Below are 21,746 nucleotides of genomic sequence, written 5' to 3'. Positions count from 1 at the left end.
GAACATGTCAAAAAATGGTTAGAGAGTAGTTCTAAGCATGGACAGTGCATGGACAAACTTTCTCTGGCTATCATGCAACTAAGTGAGGTGGATGGAAGAGAGGCCCACCCCTTAGCCTGAAGGGCACCATCACTTAGGTGTAGCTCTCACAAACTGCCTCATTCTTTTGAGATGCTGACCAGGACACCTGAGTAGCCAGCTAAGGTCATTTCTTACAAAGAATCTTGTCTGACCAGTTCAGCAAACTCTTCACTTACACTCTAACTCTCCCTGGGTGCAGGACGGCAAGAACTGGAAGGGGCTCAGGGCATCATCCAGACTGACCCACACCAAACCCACAATAATATGTACTCACAAAATCCACATTTTGCCTAATTGATTTGTTCCCTGGCACACAGCAACAAGGATCAAGTGTAGCTTTGTCCCCCGCCCATCTCTCCTGGATAGCTCTGAGGATAAAATGTGGGATGGATGAACACAGATGCCAGCCAACACTCCTTGAAGGAAGGGTGGGATGAAAATTAAATAAATACATTTAACGAAAGTACATTGAGTCCAGAATTTTACTCTGCATGTGAGGGGTTGTGTTTGGGTTTTCTATTAAAAAAATAGGCCTGGGGTCTTCACCATAGAAACTGTCAAAGCTGATGTGAGTGCGAGGCTGCTATTTCTGGCACACACAAAAAAGCATCTCCAACGTAGCAAGGAGCTGGCAAATGCCACAGCGATTCTCTCCAAGAGTAGCATGGAGTCCATCCAGCAGGAAAGCAAAAACAGAGGCATGACAAGCATCTCTCCTAAACCTCAGATGCAGCAGCCTTGGAGAGGAACAGAGAGCTCAATCTCTCCCTACGTAAGAAGGAGCAAAAAAAATCAGGCCAATGGAGCTACAGGAGGTTTAATTCACCAGCACCACACAAATCAATAAGTATAGGTCAGTGGTTCCCAAACTTCTTCTGGAAAACCTGGTGCCATAAACTCACCCCAGGTGCCCCCTATCCTACAGAAAGCATTGTTCAGAATAGTGGTTTGCACAACCCACTAAGGAAGATAATAGTACAATCAATTTCAAAGCAGTAACAATTAGTTCCACATCAATTCAATTAAAACTATTTGGTTTAACTGATTCAACAAAATTGATTAACCTCATCCAGTGATTCCAGCTTTTCAAGTCTAATAGTCTTTTACACCTCCATTGCCCCCCTGCCTCTTGGCCTGCCCCCCCCCCCAGGTAATTCCCTTCAGGGCAGTCTCACCCACTTTGGGAACCACTGTACAGATCGACTGCTGGTTTGAGATTTTGTGCAGCCCACTCTCTGGGCCCCACCTGCTCCTCCTCTCCAAGCCCTTGCCTGCCCACCTGTCTTCTTTGAAGAGCACTCGTAGCCAAGTAAGATTGTCTTCCATGAACACGGTTTTAACAGTGAGCCAATATGTGACTGTGGAGGCCAATTCTGGATACACACGTCCTTCCACAGTGGGGACATAGGTTTCTGGGTGGGAGTTGATCATGGTGAGGGTCTGCCAGCATTTTTCATCCTGAGTTTGAGCGTCTTCAAAGTCCATGACACCTTTGGTAAAGGCTGTTCTCCAATTGGAGCACTTGCAGGCCAGTGTTGGTGTTTATACTACTTTTTATTTTAGATTTGCCTTGAGAGAGTCTTTAAACCTCTTTTGTTGACCGCCAGCATTACACTTTCAATTTTTAAGTTTGGAATAGAGTAGTTGCTTTGGAAGACAATAATCAGGCATCTGAACAGCATGACTAGTCCAAGTTGATGTTGAAGAATCATTGCTTTGACACTGGTGATCTTTGCTTCTTCCAGTACACTGGCATAAGTTCACCTGTCTTCCCAAGTGATATGCAAAATTTTTCAGAGATACTGTTGATGGAATCTTGTGAGGAGTTGGAGATGGTGTTTGTAAGTGGTCCATGTTTCACAAGCATATAGTAAGGTTGGCAGTACAATAGCTTTGTAAATAAGCATTTTAGTTTACCTGCAAATGTCCTGGTCCTCAAACACTCTGCACTTCAATCAGGAGAAAGCTGCACTCACAGAGCTCAGGCGATGCTGGATTTCGTCATCAATGTTGGCCCTGTGCCCAGGTAGGAGAAGGGACCGACATTTTCCAATGTTACACCATTGAGTTGGATTTGTGGTGCTGCAGAGGGGCTGTTTGGTGCTTGTTGGTGCAGCACTTTGGTTTTTTGGATGTTGAGCAATGGGCCAAGCTTTTCATAAGCTTCTGCAAATATATTTAGGATGGTTTGGAGGCCATCCTCCGAGTGTGCACACACTATGTTGTCATCAGCATATTGAAGCTCTATGATGGAAGTTGTGGTGACCTTACTTTTTGCTTAAAGTATGCCTTCCCTCTCAGGGCCCAATCCACACAAGTGCCCAGAGGGAGAGGCGGCTAAAGAGTCTTCAACATGCTCTACAAGGGAGTATCTGAAAGAGGGTTTTCTCCACCTCCTCTCCTTCTTTCGTAAGAATGCAGCATCATTCGATGAAACCCACCAACAAGAGGTATATGCAGTGATGGACAAAGAAAGTGCATAGTTAATGGATGGAACTCATGGCCACAATATATCATGTTGCCTTCTAGTTTGGATAGCTGTAGAAGGGGATTAGATAAAATTTATGGTGGAGGAGCATTTACTAGCTGTTGTAGTGGATAGGATATGCTTTAACAGATGGCCTACATGTCAAGAGATGCAAAAATTGTAAAAAGAGACTGTGAAAGGATATTGTTAGGAGAATCTTCTTCTTCATACTGTCTTGTGAATGTGTCAGTCCTGTTTGTGCCTTGCTCAACACTGCTCTGCTTTTAGGCCCTTGTGGAGAGGGGCCAGGGAAAAGCTCTCCCTGACTTCTTAGGGTCTGCGATGTTCCAGCCCTCCTCTTGTAAGGCAGCAGCACTGGAGTCCAAGTCCTGGGACCATGATATGTCTACACTCTAAATGTTTGCATTTCATTTTCAGCTCCAAGAATGAAAAATGTATACATGGACAGCTTTGTTTAACATGAAACATATACCGCCCTGTGTCCATCCCTGCCACAGAGGGGGACTGAAATTAAAACCAGACATTTTCCTTTCATTTTTCTGCTTCTTTGTTTCCACTGCTCAATAGTATGAATGGCAAGCACCATGCTATGAGCTGATGGCATAAAGAATGGGAGCAGCAGCAGCAGCAGCAGCAAAGCACATTGGGTCACTGAGCGAAGCCAAATGCAGTAGGTGTTGCCCCATAATGTCTCGCCCATTTAGCTTCAACAGGCAGAGACGAATTCCATTCACAGAAACAACAAAAAAAGCTAGGCTAAAAACAACGCACCACTTTAGACCCAAAGCATCTAAATCTCATGATGGATACTTCTTCATGCAGCGCATAGTCAACCAATGGAACTCACTGCCACAGGGGGCAGTGATAGCTACTATATTGGATGACTTTAAAAAAGGATTAGACAAATTCATGGATAAGAAAGATATCAGGAACTCCTAGCCGTGATGGCTATGCTCTACCTCCACAGTCAGGGGCAGCAACGCTTCTGAATATCAGTTGCAGAAAGCCATGGGATGGGAGAGGGTTCGTGTGCTCATTTTCTGCTCTCTGGATTCCCACGGGCATCTGGTTGGCCGCTGTGAGAACAGGATTCTGGACTAGATGGGCCACTGGCTTGATCCAGCAGGAATCTAGCCATTGCTAAGCTTGCAACTCGTTCCAAGGAGGTTTGCAAAAGAAAACTTTCCGCTGGGTTGCCTGGTGCTGTTTCCACTGTGCACATTTTGCTCAAGATTATTTCTCACAACTTTCCTCTTATGTTTCTTCGCTTAAAATAATAATAATCAAGCAATGTTATTTTTTTGGAAAGCATCCTAATAGGCCAGATAAACAATGCTTGTCATTAGCTCCATGGATGGAAAGGGCGGCTATCACACCATTCTGAACCTCATTATTTCCTCCACGCTGATGGGAAAATGTGTAAGTTCCACTGTAATTGTTCCTTGGGGGTTACAGCTGAGCATCTGCATTTCCTTTCCAGCTTCATCCTCAATAATAATCAAACATTCTTCAGTTATTCTTACATTCCTCTTTCCTCCAACATTTCAGATCCTTTGGGTTAATTAAAGGCCAGGGTGAGTACCAAATTTTTCCAAACGGATCCAACATTACTTTTATCATCACCAGATATTTCCATGAGAATTATGGCATTTGGAGTGATGCTTTCACAGAATCATAAAATTGGAAGGGGCTGCCAAGGTTCATCTAGTCCAACCCTCTGCACGGCAGGAATCACGGGTAAAGAATCCCCCCTAGGAGATGGCCATCCAAGCTCTGTTTAAAGACTTCGAATGAAGCAGAACCCACCACCTTCTGAGACAGTCCATTCCACAGTCTAACAGTTCTTACCATCAGAAAGTTCTTCCTAAGATTTAGCCAGAATCACTATTCTTGTCATTTGAATCCATTGGTTCTGGTCCTTTCCCCCGGGAGCAGCAAAGAACAAGTTGGCTCCATCTTCCCTGGGACAGCCCTTCGCATATTTGAAGATGGCTATCATTTCACTTCTCAGTCTTCAGGCTAACCATCCCCATGTCCCTCAACCGATCCTCATAAGGCTTGGTTTCCAGACCCCTGATCCTCTTGGTTGCCTTCCTCTGCACACCTTTCAACTTGTCAATATCCTTCTCAAACTGGACACAGGACTCCAAATGAGGACTGACCAAGGCAGAACCTTGTTTAGTCATTTAGTCGTGTCCGACTCTTCGTGACCCCATGGACCAGAGAACGCCAGGCACTCCTGTCTTCCACTTCCTCCTGCAGTTTGATCAAACTCATGCTGGTAGCTTCGAGAACACCAGCCAACCATCTCGTCCTCTGTCGCCCCCTTCTCCTTGTGCCCTCCATCTTTCCCAACATCAGGGTCTTTTCCAGGGAGTCTTCTCTTCTCATGAGGTGGCCAAAGTCTTGGAGCCTCAGCTTCAGGATCTGTCCTTCCAGTGAGCGCTCAGGGCTGATTTCCTTCAGAATGGAGAGGTTTGATCTTCTTGCAGTCCATGGGACTCTCAAGAGTCTCCTCCAGCACCAGAATTCAAAAGCACCCATTCTTCGGCAATCAGCCTTCTTTATGGTCCAGCTCTCACTTCCATACATCACTACTGGGAAAACTATAGCTTTAACTATACGGACCTTTGTTGGCAAGGTGATGTCTCTGCTTTTTAAGATGCTGTCTAGGTTTGTCATTGATGTTCTCCCAAGAAGCAGGCGTCTTTTAATTTCGTGACTGCTGTCACCATCTGCAGTGATCATGGAGCCCAAGAAAGTAAAATCTCTCACTGCCTCCATTTCTTCCCCTTCTATTTGCCAGGAGGTGATGGGCCCAGTGGCCATGATCAGAATAGAGCAGGACTATTATTTCCCTTGATCTTGACACTCCACCAGCGGCGTAGCATGGGTTGTCAGCACCCGGGGCAAGGCAAGTACCGTATTTTTTGCACCATAGGGCGCACCGGACCATAGGGCGCACCCAGTTTTTTTGGGGGGAAATAAAGGGGAAAAAATTATTTTCCCCCCAGCCCCCAAACAGGCAGCTCTCTGCAAGCCGTGGGAGCACTCCCGCTGCTTGCGGAGAGGTCCGTGAAGCCTGGGCGCGCTGAGCTCAGCGCGCGCAGGCTTCAGCATGCAGGCAACTCTCTGCAAGTAGCGGAAGCCCAGCGCTGGGCTCCCACTGCTTGCGGAGAGGTGTGCGAAGCTTGGAGAGCGTGCACACCGACCCCTCTCACTCTCCAGGCTTCAGCGAAAGCCTGCATTCACACCATAGGACGCACACACATTTCCCCTTCATTTTTGGAGGGGAAAAAGTGCGTCCTATGGTGCGAAAAATACGCTAATTTGCGCCCTCTAACCCGGGGCAAGGCAAGTAATTTGCGCCCCTAACCCCTAACCTGCCGCCGCTGCCAGCTTCTTCTTGCTGCTGCCTGGGCTGGGGTATTTACGGTAAGGTAGCCATGGCGGCGGTGGCGGGTCCGTGTCAGGTGATCTGAGGCAAGTTGCCGCTGGCGCTGCCGCCCAAACGATGCCGCTTGCCCGGAGGAGGAGAGCAGAGAGGCGAGGAAAATGCAACATGGCCCAGCAGCTGCAGCAGCAGCGGCGGCGGTGGGGCTGTGAGGAGGGGCTGCCTGGCGCGCCCTCCGTGGCCCTGACGCGCGGGGACCGTGCCGAACGCTGAGAGCCGCTGCCTGCCGGACGCCTTCAGCCCGGACGCGCACACAGCTCGTCGGTTCCGCGAGACATGGGGCTCTGCTACAGCCTGCGCCTGAGGCTCTTCGGCGACTCCGGAGGCGGTGAGCGCGCCCCCCCCCAGATGTTGCGCCCGGTGCGGCCGGCCCCCCCTGCACCCCCACGCTACGCCACTGCACTCTACTTTTTTTGATGCAGCCTAGAATTGCATTGCCCATTTCTGCTGCTGCATCACACTGCTGACTCATGTTAAGCTTGTGATCTACTAAGACCCCTAGATCCTTTTTACACCCCCAACCTGTATTTGTGGATCATGTTAGTCCTGTCTCAGTGCAGAGCCTTACATTTATCCCTTTTGAAATTTCATTACATTACTTTCTTCCCATCATGTCCTTGTCTTGCCTAGGGTGTGCAAATGATGTCCCCTTGGTTGCTGGACTAGATGGGCCACTGGCCTGATCCAGGAAGCTCTTCTTATGTTTTTTGGGACTCCCCAGTACAAGTTGTGTCCCTGGCAGGGTTGCAGGTTGCTCACTCCTGCTCTGTTGCAATTCTGCTGCCAGCTAACAACAGAAAAGCAGAACCTCAGGAGTTCAGTTGAAGGGAACTCTGGTCTGCACATGCTGGAGAACAACGAGGTTGAAATGGGGAGGCATTGGAATGTGACACTAGGACACTCCATGCTGCAGACCAACATCCCAAAACAATGAGCCAAGTTGCAAGAGCCACAACTAAGTGATGGTGCCCTCCAGGCTAATGGGAGGCGGCTTTCTTCCACTACCATCCTCACCTAGCTGCTAGGTATGAGAACAATATCCAGAGAGTGCGTGCTAAGCTGGAAGCAACCTGGAAACAGGAGACACAGAGACATGCTTAATCTGTGCAGGATCCAAAGCTGTGACTCATAGCGAGGCAATATCTGTTGGGGTCCTAATGCTGAGAGCCCCTTCTTCCTATGCTCATCTTCTATAGATGTGTAAATAAAACCATATAGCCTAAAGACACCGCAGTCTCCGTTGACCTTCATTCCAAGGAAAAAAGGTAAATGTAAAGGGACCCCTGACAGTTAAGTCCAGTTGCGAATGACTCTGGCATTGCAGGACTCATTTTGCTTTACTGGCCGAGGGAGCCAGCGTTTTTCCGCTTCTGCAGACAGTTTTTCTGGGTCATGTGGCCAGCATGACTAAGCCGCTTCTGGCGAAACCAGAGCAGCGCATGGAAACGCCCTTTACCTTCCTGCCAGAGCAGTACCTATTTATCTACTGGCACTTTGACGTGCTTTTGAACTGCTAGGTTGGCAGGAGCAGGGACCGAGCAACGGGAGCTCACCCCATCACGGGGATTCGAACTGCCGACCTTCTGATCAGCAAGCCCTAGGCTCAGTGGTTTAGACCACAGCGCCACCAAACCCTGAATAAGCACCTGGAACCACTGAAGTCTCTCACTGCTGAGAGATTGGGATGCCATGTAACAATACCTAAATTGTTCCCTACATTTAAAAAGAAGAGAAACTGCTGCCAAGTAGAAAAGTAAGATTGTAAGGAGTGCAATGAATTAGGCTAGAAGCTCCCTTCCTGATGTGCTAAAAACAGCACCCCCCTCCCCACCCTCTTGAAGTTTGAAGAGGCACAGGCCAAACTGCCAGCTCAGGAGTCTAACATCTCATTCTGTTGCATGTCCGGATGGGGCCCCTGCCTCTCATTGCTCCACCTGCGTATGACACCTGCTGAAATGAAAGATGGAGGAGATTCCTGCCTGAGCCAGAACACACACACTAAAATCTCACTTACTGTCTAACTGACCTCGGTTTGACATCACCACATTTACTGTAAATTGGAGTGATGAGCCCAATCTTTCATCCTTTCTTCGACAGAACACATTGGAGAATCATCAACAATGATGCATTTGGAAACTATGTTTATCGATGGGTGTTTGCCAAGAAGACCATTTGGTCCAGAAAAATCCATGGCGCTCCTCCACTGAAGTCGGTGAATATAATTATCCCCAGCCCCCAAATGACGCTGGCCATTTATCTCGCCTGGAGCACAGCTGGGTGGGAACGGTTTCCATTTAAATTAAAACACATGCTTTACTCAAACACACTTATCAGGAGGGCAACCTGTTCTGGGACCCACTTTCTAAGGGTGGATACACACAGGGTATCAGTATCTGGGCTAAAACGAAAAAACAAGAAATAAATCAGACATTCTGCACCCAGTTCTCCAGATTCTTTGCCCAGAAAACTTCCCCCTCCCACTTCCTGCATAAAACTGAGCAAAAAATTGTGATTTATTCTATTTTATTATTAAATAACATTTATGTTTTGTGTGATTCAGGCTGTAATCCTGTGCAAAGTTACCTAGAATTAAGTCTCACTGAATTCAGCGGGACTTACTTCTGAGTAGAAGTCATAGGGTTCTGCTGTCACTCTGCTTTTCATAGAATTGTAGAATTTGAAGGGACCCAAAGGATCATTGAGTCTGACCCCCGGAAATGCAGGAATCACGTCTTCTGCAAAGAGTTGTGCTGGCCACAGAAGCAACCTGCTTCCTGGCCCCCAAACATCAGAAGCAGCTGATTCTTCTGCCCCTCCATCTCCATGCATATTGTGAAGGTTACATCTCTCTCTCTCTCTCTCTCTCTCTCTCTCTCTCTCTCTCTCTCGTGGTTTGAATACTCAAAAGCATTATAGAAACACATTGGGAAGAATTTAACACTAAGTTGATCATTCTGTCAGCTAGGGTCGCTGTATTTCAAAAATGCAAGATCTCATAATACGCAACAAAACCCGACACCGGATTTTCCCGGACACAGTTTCCAAAGGCCCAGACGTATGACAACCCTAGTAAGCACAAGCATTCCAGCTTGGCACACAAAATCTCCCCAGTGCTGTTCTGGGGGTGCACCTGACCCCCTCCCAAGTAAATTGGGAAGGGGGGAGGGAGGAAAGCCCCATTGCACAAGCAGAAGGCTTTGTACAGTTTCCACTGACGGGACTTCTGAGGTGAATCCCACTCATTATTTGTTATCAACAACAATATAATCACCACCAACATTTCTTTATTATTTATTGTATCATGTTTGTATTCCCCCCCCCATCCTCCAAGGATAACAAGGTGATAGTACATAGCCCCCCTCCCCATTTCTCCTCACACCCCTGTAAGGTCAGTTAGGCTGAGAGGGAATGACTGGCCATCAGGTCATCTGGCGAGTGGCCGAGGAGGGATTTGAACCTGGGTCCTAACCCGGCCCTCTAAGCACTGTACCACCCTGGCTCATCATCACAGGCATTGCCCAGCACTTTCATGCCTCCTGTTCTAATCATGAGGTCTAGAAACATGCGTAAAAATCTGCATCCCAAACCAAGTGCCACATTTTGTGCCTTTTTCTGTGCTCCTAAGGAACTGCACACTGGGACGCGGGTGGCGCTGTGGGTTAAACCACAGAGCCTAGGACTTGCCGATCAGAAGGTTAGCGGTTCGAATCCCCACAACGGGGTGAGCTCCTGTTGTTCGGTCCCTGCTCCTGCCAACCTAGCAGTTCGAAAGCACATCAAAGTGCAAGTAGATAAATAGGTACCTCTCCGGCGGGAAGGTAAACGGCGTTTCCGCTCACTGCTCTAGTTCACCAGAAGTGGCTTAGTCATGCTGGCCTCATGACCCGGAAGCTGGACGCCGGCTCTCCCTTGGCCAGTAAAGCAAAATGAGCACCGCAACCCGAGTCGTTCATGACTGGACCTAATGGTCAGGGGTCCCCTTACTTTTTAAGGAACTGCACAGCAAACAGATTTCTGGAGAAGTGCAACAGTTTACTAAACAGTAACTCACCATGGTGTCTGCCCAGATACCACTCCAAGTCCAACTTGGTGCCCTTCAGAAGTTTTAGACAACTGCCAGCTGTGCTTATTTTTAATGGCACTTATTTTTAAATAATCCGGAAGGCCCCAGGTTGGGGACACCTGCCCTAGGCCTTCTGCAGATACTTCAGTCTTGGGTCCTTGGCTGCTGCCTGCCTGTGCATCCTGGCCCACACTCATTAGGGTATTAATATGACAGGCATGCCAAAATGGAGGCACACCACAGCTCCTAAGATTAATTTGAAAGCGGGATCACTTCTGACACAGTACGCAAACACAATTTCGTTGCTGTTGTTCCATTGCTGCTTCTTGCCCAAAACACCCTTCCAAATTTCAACCCCCTGCCACACACACACACCATGAGTGGCTAACACCCCTTCAAAATACCTTCAACTCTCCAAGGGAGACTGCAAGTCCCTTGCTACAACAGCTCTCCTCCCTGGCTGTTTCTGCGCAAAATTCAAAATGCTGGTTATGGCCTATAAAGCCTAACATGGCTTAGATTCATGTATTTTATCTGTGTTGTTTTAATTCATGTAAGCCACCTTGAATCCCAGTCTGGGGGAAAGGCAGGATATAATTTTTATTAAATTTCTATAAAATTATTTTTAAAAGCCCAATAAAATCAAGGAAAAATTACAACGTAGAATCTAAAAGGTACCATTTGTTTTTCCCAAAACAGGTTAAAATTCTCATCAGCTTTCCAAGCTTCTCTAAACAAAAATGTTTTTAGCAGGAGCCAGAAATAATACAGTGCTTGATCTCAATAGGCAGGGAGTTCCAAAGTTTAGGTACTGCCAAACAAAACGATTGCATTCTTACAAATGCAGAATCGGTATTACCGTATGTGGCACCTATAATAGTGCCAATTCCGATCGAAAAGCTCGAAAAGGTACAGCTCAGATGCAGGCTGGCCACCCCACCTGCTGAGAGCCCAGGAATGTGCCCAGGCCCAAGCAGCAGTGGGGCTGGAAAACAGCTTCTGGGGCTGAGCCCTGCTTCATATTGTGCCCCAGATGTAGAGAGAGTTCCAGCTTTGATCTCCCAGGACACAAACTGGGGCACCTGAGATGGGAGGAAAGCAAGATCCCTGGTTCCGTACAAAACACTTGGCAGAGCAGATGCAGGTTTCTGGTGTGAGCTATTTCCTTGCTACTCGAATCACTGGCCTGTCCACACAGAGGAGCTGCTAAAGAGGGAAGAGATCTCAGTGTGGGCAGGAGGAAACTTACCACGGTGCAGCAGAGCGGCCAGAACCACCACAGCAGAGCCAGTGCCAGTAAAAGGAACAGGATCAGCAGAGCAATGGCCAGGATCGTACCATCAGACTGCAGAGGAGAAGGCAGAAGAGAGCAAGATCAGTGTGGGAACAGAGGACTGGGAGATTATGGATGGCGGCCCGGGACCTGGGAGACCTGAGTTCGAATCCCCACTGGGTGACTTTGGCTGAGTCACTGCCTCTCAGCCTAACCTACACCACAGAGTTGTTGTGGGGATGAAATGAGCTGGGGGGGAACCACCTGTGCCACCTTGAGCTCCTTGGAGAAAAAGTTGGGTTAGAAATGCAATAAATAAACCAATCCCTGTCGTACCACAAAGCTTACTTAAGGGAATCACCCACCCCCAAACCTACATCAACAAGGGTGTTGTGAAGGTAAAGGTGTAGAAGAAACCACCTGTAGCGATTTGAGTTTTTTGGAGGGAGGCTGGATAAAATAATAAAAGCAACAAAGGCTACTGCAATTAGAAAGTAGAAGCCCCTCTCACCACTCTCATGGACACCCCCGCTTCACAGATATGCAGGTGTTTAGCCTGTAAAAAAGGCCAAAAGGAGATATGAAAGCCATCTTCAAACAGCTGGTGGGCTTCTGCATGAAAGACGGAGCAAGCTTGCTCTCTGCTGCCTCAGAGGGGAGGACCCGAACCAACCGATTCAAATTACAAGGAGATTCCATCTACCTGAGAAAATGGTGCAATTTGCTTTCTTGCAAGTTTTAAAACAGAATTTGGATGGCCATCTGTCAGGGATTTTTTGCTGTGATTACTGTACTCTGGGGGTTGGACTAGATGAGTCTTGGGGTCCCTTCCATCTCTACAATTCTATGATTATATGAAAAATTGAGTGCTTTGCAACTCCAGGATGCAGCACTGATCTGGTCTGAGCATCAGAAGACAGAGAAATGCATGGAACTCTGAGCTAGAGAGAGGTTGAGGCTCAGCCATAACAAATTGAACTTTCCCTTCATTTATCAGCCTAAGAAATCAGGGCCCCCAGACACTTTATTTGCTAAATATCAGCTGCATTCCAACAATGCTCTAAGTTGTGGTTAGGACCTGAGGATCATGAACCAGTGCTGTGCTCATGCACCCTCTCCTCCTGTTACACACGGTCAAACCATAGTTTGTTGTTACACCTTTTTCAGCAAAGCAGGGCTTGATCAAACCAGAGTGTGCACCTTCAAATCAGAACTGCAAAACAGGATCACAAACCCTGGCTTGAGAACTTGGTTTGCAATTGCAAACGGCACTTTGCTCAAACTGGGACGTAAACTGTTCAGGTGTGCTGATGGGGAGGAAGGAGCAGGCAAAAACAGAGTTTGTTCCATCTCCAAATCGTGGTGTGTGGGTTCATCTGAAGGCAGCCCCCATTTCTGGAGTGCCTCACCCCTGATGTTTCTCCAAGTTAGGAAAATGCTCTTCGAATGAATTATATCACGTTGCTTCCAAATTTAATCTCAAGTATAGACTATTCGCTTCCAGAGACCAGCTAATATTTCTGAGCCATTCCTCACTGGTGTCATCAGGCTTTTGGGATAAGCAAGCACAGACAAAATTAGGTTTGGCCAGAGTTCAGCTCAGCGGCTTTGGTTTTAAAGAGCCAGACAGTTAAAATAACAAAAGTGGGGGGTGGGGGTGGCAGAATGGCCACATAGGGAGGCTGCTTCTGACCTGAGGTAGCAATCAAGAGCTTTGCTGATCCTGGCGTGTTGAGGAGGTGGGGGTTTCGGTGTAGGTTCAGACATGCACACATGTCGATGGCTCAGCACTTGAAGACTGGCCAGCAAACACACCAGGCTCTTGAGTCAGAGCACCAATCTCTCTAGCTCAGCAGCAGAGACTGGCTACAGTTCTCCAGAGCCTTGGGCAGAAAGGCCTCTGCTAAAGCTGGAAACTGGAATCTTTTGTGTGCTGAGTGTGTGTTCTGCCACCGCGCATGTAGTCACACATTGAGAAGCATTGCATTGGAGGCAGTGTAAGAAACCCTGAGCTGTTCCTCCTCTTTTTCTAAGGAGTTGATACCTTTAAAGATACTACAGCACCAGGAAGTCCTCTGAGTCTTGGCGATTCTGCATCTGAAGCATTTCATGTGACTTTGGGCTATCCCAGAGGTATTTAAGTTCTACCTGTGGTGCTCGATCTGTGGTAGCACCTTCACACATGCAAGGAATCACTCTTCACTTGAGACTGCAGTCAATGGACGGTGGACATGCATGCATACATGCATGCATGAATGAATGAATGAATGAATGAATGAATGAATGAATGAAGAAAGCTGAGTCAGGTTATTCCTCCCTCCCAGTACATCTTCAGTTAGTGCTTAGGAAGATTACACCACCACCTGAATCCCTGGAGAGTATGGAAAATGCTAATGTAGAAAGTCTAGCAGTATGACCAGGGATAAAGCAGCTTCCGATGTTCATCCAGGCATGAGACATTCTGCCATGCAAAGAATATTCTCTTCCCTGACCCAGGGCCCCTCCCCAAGATTTTACATGTATTGTTTATCCGTTCAGTTCCTTGCAAGATTCTCCACCCCCAGAATCAGAGATCAAGAGCCTAGCTTCTCTGTCTGTGCAGTCCTTGACTAGAAAAAGCAGGATGTGCTACGTTGCAGCTTAATAAAATAACAATGTAGGACCTTCTAATCTGTTACCTGGTCTGAACCCTAAAGCTCTATTCCGCTGGAACTGACAGGTCTTGCTCAAGAAGAATCAGGCAAGAGTAACCTTTTAGACTCCTTGGAAATATCAGTAAGCATGTGCACAGGCAGTGTGATCCAGTGGTAGACATAGGTTGCGTTTGCACATAATGCTAAACCAAGGTTTGCTTCTTCAAGAGTTGTCTCTCCAATGAGCAAACAAACCATAAAGCAGTTTTTGCCAATCTGGTTGGGGACACAATTCCCATCAGACCCAGCAGCATAGGGGCACATGGGATGGGGCTGGTGAGAATCCACTAAGACCTGATTTATTTCTCCACATCATGCCTAATTTAACCAATTTCTGTCATGTCACCTCTTCCTTGCCTTTTCTCTCTCAACGAAAAAGTCCCAAACGCTGTGTCCTTTCCTCATGGGGGAGGTGCTCCACTCCCCTGATCAGTTTTTTAAAAAATACTTTTGCTTTAAATTTCAATAAACCCCTGCGAAGATGACTTGGCAAAAGAGAAGATAATAAACTTCTTAACTAAACAGATGAAGCAAAGGCTTTTGCCAGCTAAAAGTGCCTGATTTTGGGGTTGTCTCCTTTAAACAGTTTTGGGAGGAAAGAAGCTTGCTGGGTTTTTATCAGTGCTGGATAAGGACCACTCTGGCCCTTCTTCAGCTCATTAGGCCAGCAAACACCTGCCAAGATCTCTCTCCTATCTCGCTCAATCTACCGTATTTTTCGGTCTATAACACGCACCAGACCATAACACGCATGTAGTTTTTAGAGGAGGAAAATCCGTAGGCATGCCACCCGTAGGCATTCCCTCCATAACACGCATAGACATTTCCCCTTACTTTCTAGGAGGAAAAAAGTGAGTGTTATGGTGCAAAAAATATGGTACTTTTCTCTAGGCTAAACACATGCAATGCCTTAAGCCTTTTCTTCTAGGTTGTTTATCATCCTTGTAGATCTCCTGGGCATTCCCTCCCAGCTTATCAACACTCCCCTTGAACTCTGTTGCTCAGAAGTGAATATGCAGGAGAGAATCCAGGTGAGGATGGCTGGCCCCATCTCTGCCCAGGTCTTTTCAAGAGCTTCTTGACCCTTAAGCAGAGGAGATGTAGAGCCTGAGCAGCTTTCAGTTCTCAAATGAGAATGTAGCCCAGGGAAGGAGGCCAGAGGCTCCACAATTGTTTTCAATTAAATGCAAAATGGGCTCAAATGCAGCAAACAGCAGTAGGAAACCTTTACTTCAGCTTTGAAAAGATCTTGCTCATTAATAAATGTCTAAAGTCTTGTTGCTGTAAAATAAATATTAAAGAACATTTTCTATTGATTTTTTTAAAAAAACCACGGCTGCTATTTTTAGACTTTTGGAACCGTCAGAAACAACCCTACTGCGATACTGTACCACATCTGATCATGTTTGCAAGGCATACCATGTTGCCAGATGTTTTAAAGCAGCCTCCCCAACCTGGTGCTCTCCAGATGTTTTGGCTGAGGCTGATGAAAGCTGCAGCAGAAAACAACTGGAAGGTATCAGGTTGGGGGAGGCTAAGTTAACATTATGCAGCTTGATGGTTTTGGAATTACTCTAAACCAGTGATGGCCAAACTTGGCTCTCCAGCTGTTTTGGGACTACAACTCCCATCACCCCTAGCTAACAGGATCAGTGGTCAAGGATGATGGGAACTGTAGTCCCAAAACAGCTGGAGGGCCAAGTTTGACCATCACTGCTCTAAATCATGAACTCTTCACTCAGGGAAAACTTTTCATCTAAGGTAGTTTCACCCTTACGAAGGTTAAACAGGACTAGAGTGAGCAACGTTCACAACTTTCCAAATGTTGCCTGCACAAAGATAACAGACAACCTGATCGCGTTCTTATCTTTTTTAAAAAAGAAGGTACGTTTGCATGTGTTTAAATGGCAGGTTTTCAGCCCATTTAAAGAAGGCTGGATTAATTAATCGCCTGCTGTAGTGCACTAATCAATTACATTTGGAGTCAGGATACAGTCTGGAGGCAACCTTGCTGAAACTAAGGAGGGCTGGCTCCGGTTACTGCCTAGGAAGAATGTGTAACATATTTCTTTTATTAAAGTACATTTGTTAGATAACTTAGAATTTAACAAACAAAAAGCTAACATTAAGGAAAGGACAAGGGACGCGGGTGGTGCTGTGGGTTAAACCACAGAGCCTAGGACTTGCCGATCAGAAGGTTGGCGGTTCGAATCCCCATGACGGGGTGAGCTCCCATTGCACGGTCCCTGCTCCTGCCAACCTAGCAGTTCAAAAGCACATCCAAGTAGATAAACAGGTACCCCTCCGGCGGGAAGGTAAACGGTGTTTCCGTGCACTGCTCTGGTTCGCCAGAAGCGGCTTAGTCATGCTGGTCACAGCTGTATGCCGGCTCCCTCGGCCAATAAAGCGAGATGAGCGCCGCAACCCCAGAGTCGGCCACGACTGGACCTAATGGTCAGGGGTCCCTTGACCTTTAAGGAAAGGACACCTGAAGACTTCAGAGGCTAGCACGATACCCTGCAGGTACAGCACATGCAACCGGCTTAGAAGTTATTCTTCAGACAAATGTTTGCTGAAGCAGAGCCCTTTCGACTTTGGCCAAAGAATTTAAAGCAACATTTCCCAAGATGGCACTCTTCAGAAGCTGCTGTCCTTCAGCTATCCTAAACATGTGGAAGGAACCATATTGCAGGATCGGGGCAGAAATTTGTTTGCAATTGTGTGTGAAGCCACCTCATTTGCCCTTCCCCAAGCCAACAGGGGAACCAAAACATAGCTATCATTTTTGTCTGGACCTTTTAAGAAAGATTAGAAAAAGATCAAAAATTGATGCTAAAGGCGGGTGAATGGAACTTAAGGTTGGAAAAACGAGAAGCTGGGAGAAACAGATATTGATGGTTCATCCATTCCTAACAAGCTGGGAAAGGTGGCTTTAAACAAATATATTTTGCTCATTGACATCTTGCAACACTCAAACTGTATGCTCAAACACTTTTGTCCTCCTCCTGGGCTTTTATAAAGGCCTTATAATTGTTGGTTTTTTCAACCAAAACCCAGGTAAATCTGTAGAAATTTCAAATCGAGTATGGCCTATAATATGCCAGAGAAACCAAAAAGGCCAAAAGTTTTGCTTATAGCATTGTTGCCAGCTGGAGAAACAGAGAAAACAACAGTTGGCAGGACACCACTGAACACAAATTAGCTTTCAAAGTTGGAAATCTTATAGGATACACACTGGGGGCATTTTCCAGTTGCTTCCTCAATGTCTGTGAAAACAGTGTGAAGACGAAGAATGGTTGCTATAATAAATTGTTGCTCAAAATAATGCAGTTTGTAGTAACATGTGCAGCATACAGGTGGGCGATAGGGTAAAGTTCTGCCCCATCTGGAATCCAGGACAGAACATAGATGTCTCCTGTAGATAAGAAAGGGAGGACATCACGAGGGGGACTTTTTACTGCTGAGTGTCCTCCAAATGTTTTTGACTACAACTCTCAGTATCTCCTAGCATGATCATGCTAGCTGGGGTTGATGGGAGGTGTAGTCCAAAACATCTGGAGGGCACCAGGTTGGGGAAGTAACTAGCCAAATTCTTTGTCTGGAGATGGAATTTCCAGGTTCCCACTCAACGGCAAAGACAACCCCTTTATTTGATGCTCCCTTTAGTTGGTGGCGCTGTGGGTTAAAGCCTCAGCACCTAGGACTTGCCGATCGAAAGGTCGGCGGTTCGAATCCTTGCGGCGGGGTGCGCTCCCGTTGCTCGGTCCCAGCGCCTGCCAACCTAGCAGTTCAAAAGCACCTCCAGGTGCAAGTAGATAAATAGGGACCGCTTACCAGCGGGAAGGTAAACGGCGTTTCCGTGTGCGGCTCTGGCTCACCAGAGCAGCGATGTCACGCTGGCCACGTGACCCGGAAGTGTCTCCGGACAGCGCTGGCCCCTGGCCTCTTAAGTGAGATGGGCACACAACCCCAGAGTCTGTCAAGACTGGCCCGTACGGGCAGGGGTACCTTTACCTTTACCTTTAGTTGTAGGGGTGGCAATGAGCTGTTGCTGCCTGATTTTAGCACAGCCAAACAATAGATTTCTTCATTGTTTTCTGCTGGCAGGCAAAACCTCAATAAACGGGAGGTCTCTTATTTTGAAGCCTTGAGAAGAGCAACTTGGCATAGCTTCCACACGGCAAATTTTTCTCTGCGGCATGGAAGTTGCTGTCTATCATTCATTTTATCACGTATATGTACAGGGTTTTAAAAATACATATAACTGAAACAATCTGGTCTAATAAAAAGGAAATTAAAACTCCCAGACTCTCTGCTGGTTTTAGACTCCAGCTTGCTTTGATCATCCAATGTTTTCTAGTTTCTGGAACAGCAGCCAAAGCAGACACGAGGGGAATCTCATAAAATAACTGCCATGCTTGAGACAGGGGATATAGCCTGACCTGCCTTTATCTACCTTGTTTGTGCTGCTCTAGAGTAGTAGACTTCATGGAAAACGATAGGGTGGAATGGAAAAATTTAATCAGGGCAGCAAAATTTAGTATGCTGATGATTTGCAGTAGAAGATGCAGCTAGACTGGTGACTGAGGGCGGCCGCCGAGACCATTTAACACCGGTCTTGAAAGACCTACATTGGCTCCCAGTACGTTTCCGAGCACAATTCAAAGTGTTGGTGCTGACCTTTAAAGCCCTAAACGGCCTCAGTCCAGTATACCTGAAGGAGCGTCTCCACCCCCATCATTCTGCCCGGACGCTGAGGTCCAGCACCGAGGGCCTTCTGGCGGTTCCCTCATTGCGAGAAGCAAAGCTACAGGGAACCAGGCAGAGGGCCTTCTCGGTAGTGGCGCCCTCCCTGTGGAACGCCCTTCCAGCAGATGTCAAAGTGATAAACAACTACCTGACATTCAGAAGACATCTTAAGGCAGCCCTGTTCAGGGAAGTTTTTAACGTGTGATATTTTACTGTATTTTTGGTTTCTATGGAAGCCGCCCAGAGTGGCTGGGGAGGCCCAGCCAGATGGGCGGGGTATAAATAATAAATTATTATTATTATTATCCGTTCTCAGTTCATCTATGGTCATGGTTCAAAGATTCCAAGTGCATGGCGGAATGCTTTCATGTATTCAAGAACCATCAACTGCAGTGCACATCGAAAGCTAGAAGGGTTTTGTAGTCTAAACTTCTCCCAGAGAAGCTTAGTATGGCAAAAGATCCTAAGAACTGCCTGGTGGTATCTCCAACTGGACCAGAGTGCTGCACGATCACATCTTACATGCATTTAACTTGCACAGTTTCAACCATAAGCAGTTGAAGGCAAGCTGGTTGGAACTGTCCAAGTTTAATCCAAGCAAGGCAGAACTTCAAAGCTTGTATTATGCAGGCACCCAGCTCACAAGTAGCTTTTAAGCACTCTACCTTGCTTGGGAGACAAGACCCCCTCAGGGTGCCGGCTCTGGGAGCGCCCCTCACCCACTAAACCACAGAGGTATACATGGTTTTAAGTATACACAATTTTGGTGTATACGCAGAATTCTTGGAACCAAACCCCCATGTAATATGTGGTCGTACCCTATGGCAGAAGCAGAGGACAGGAGTGTTACCAGAATCCAGATAGTGCCAAAAATGTATTCCAAGTTCCCAGGACAAGACAGACAGAATGGCTTCAGTGAGAATGAGGAAGGCGCAGCACTGCTAAGCGATTCTGTTTAGGACGTGAAACCTTAAGAAAAACAAATATTTCTCCATCTCTGACTCGTGAGAGCCTAGCTAGCTCTGCTCCCATGGTTCCCGTTTGCATGGTTTAGTGGCAGCAGGTGGCCAAATGGGGCCTTGGCTGAGCCCCAGGACATTAGGAAAATCCACGGCACTTAGACCCCGCTTCTGCTGGAGGACTGTGAGTTTTCCTTTAAAGAAAAAGAAGAAGAAAGAAAGCCATTCCAATTCCTGAGAGAAAAGCAGCTGAGCAAAACAAGCTGGCAAAACTTTAAAGCAATTTCTGGCCACTCCTGCCTTTCAAGTGTTCTTAGCCACTGAGCAAAATCATGGCTGGGACTGATGAGTTGGTTGTTTTGCACCCCAGGCAATAGGAATCTTTGGGGTCCTAAAGAACTGCTGCTTTCTCTGTTCTTCTCTTCCTCATTTTGTAGTCCTTAGAATCACCATAGTTCTAAATACAGTGATACCTCGCAAGACGAATGCCTCGTAAGACGAAAAACCCGCAAGACGAAAGAGTTTTTCGTTTTTTGAGTTGCTTCGCAAGACGGATTTCCCTATGGGCTTGCTTCGCAAGACGAAAACGTCTTGCAAGTTTGTTTCCTTTGTCTTGCAAGTTTGTTTCCTTTTTCTTAAAACCGTGCATTCAGGGGGTGCAGTTGCAACTTGACTTCGAGGAGCAACTCCTAAATCTTCCACAGCCAGTTGGACATTAAGGGCAAGGAAGGAGATGATTAAATATTCAGTTTATATTTAATTTAAATTTGTTGTTTAAACTCTGCTCACAAGATGACTCTCCTTTGGAAAGCCAGCCTCATTCTGCACCTATACCTATAAACAGTCACAAGTAAATGTTACTCACATTTCCTCGCTGGGCTTGGGACCCCAAGTCTTTTAATGTCCTAGCAGCACCCATCTGCCATACCCTGAGCCCATTCTTAAATCTTTGGCAGGCTGTAGATTTCTTATGCTAGCATTTTGGAAATCCTTCTCCTATGCCCATCATTTTTTGTCTCCAGGTTGGAAGGAAATTCAAGTGTATCAGTTCTGCAGCTCAATAAATAGAATTCCTCAGCCACCTTCTGCCAGCCGCCTTTGGCCACTGAGTCCTTTTGGCACATGGAATGGAATGGAAAAAGAATGTGGAGCTCTGTGAAGGGGATCCATTTGCCCTGCGTGGGCTCAGTCTGCCCTCCACCTCCCTTCTGGATCACTCAAAGCCAGTGATCTCAGAGCAGGGTTTGGGACTAATCTCAAAACCCACACGGCGAGGAGAAAGGCTAAACATATTGCGCACTAACAAACAGCTAATGGAGGCCAGGCTTATGCGCCGCTTGGGCAAGTGGGCTAGGCCCAAGAGCCAAATTTCTGCCACACTTCCAGCCTCCACACCTCTCAGCACCAGCTCTCCACCCCAGCCGAGGGATTTTTGGCTCTTAAAGCACCTTGTGTTGGGGGAGTACCTGCAGCAGGATCCAGACCCCACGAGTGTGTATTTGAAATGCAATTTGTCTTCAACATGCTCGTGACCTCACCCCAGCCAAATACCTTGCTGGATCCGGCAACAAACCCTGCCTTACTTTATTTCAGCTGAGAATCTGAAAATGGCTGGATTTTTGTTTCAATCAAAAATTTAATCAGGTTTCATGAGCAAACCAAAATTCAGTAAGGGAAAAAAAGGAGTGCTACTTCTAGGATATAAAAAGTTTCCAAAACATTCTAAGCAGTGGAAACACGTACAAGACTCTTGGCTATAAAATAAATCTCAGCCCTGCCCACTTTGATTGAAATACACATTTCATTCATTCTTTTCTTTGTTTTGCCAGACTGGATGTGCCTGTCTTTCGTCCAGAGAGGGACACTGTCCACGGGGGAGTGTTTGCGAAGCAACAGGCATCAGAAATTTATGGGCTGCCTGCGCCAACCCTAGCCCCAGATTTGTACTCCAGCAATAAAGTCAAATATTTCCCCGATTCGGGTCAC

General features: G+C 46.8%; 1 protein-coding gene across 1 annotated transcript in view; it reads right to left on the bottom strand.

Annotated features, from left to right (window-relative positions):
* The window catches only part of ANTXR1 (ANTXR cell adhesion molecule 1), a 135,360-nt gene that overhangs the window by 45,762 nt on the left and 67,852 nt on the right, over positions 1–21,746 (bottom strand). Inside the window, exon 13 of the mRNA XM_079987513.1 lies at positions 11,336–11,431. Within this exon, the coding sequence (XP_079843639.1) occupies positions 11,336–11,431 (96 nt within the window). The remainder of the gene's footprint in view (positions 1–11,335; positions 11,432–21,746) is intronic.

This window comes from Podarcis cretensis (assembly GCF_951804945.1).
Source record: "Podarcis cretensis genome assembly, chromosome: 8".
NCBI lineage: Eukaryota > Metazoa > Chordata > Lepidosauria > Squamata > Lacertidae > Podarcis > Podarcis cretensis.
This window is presented reverse-complemented; position numbering and strand designations above follow the sequence as displayed.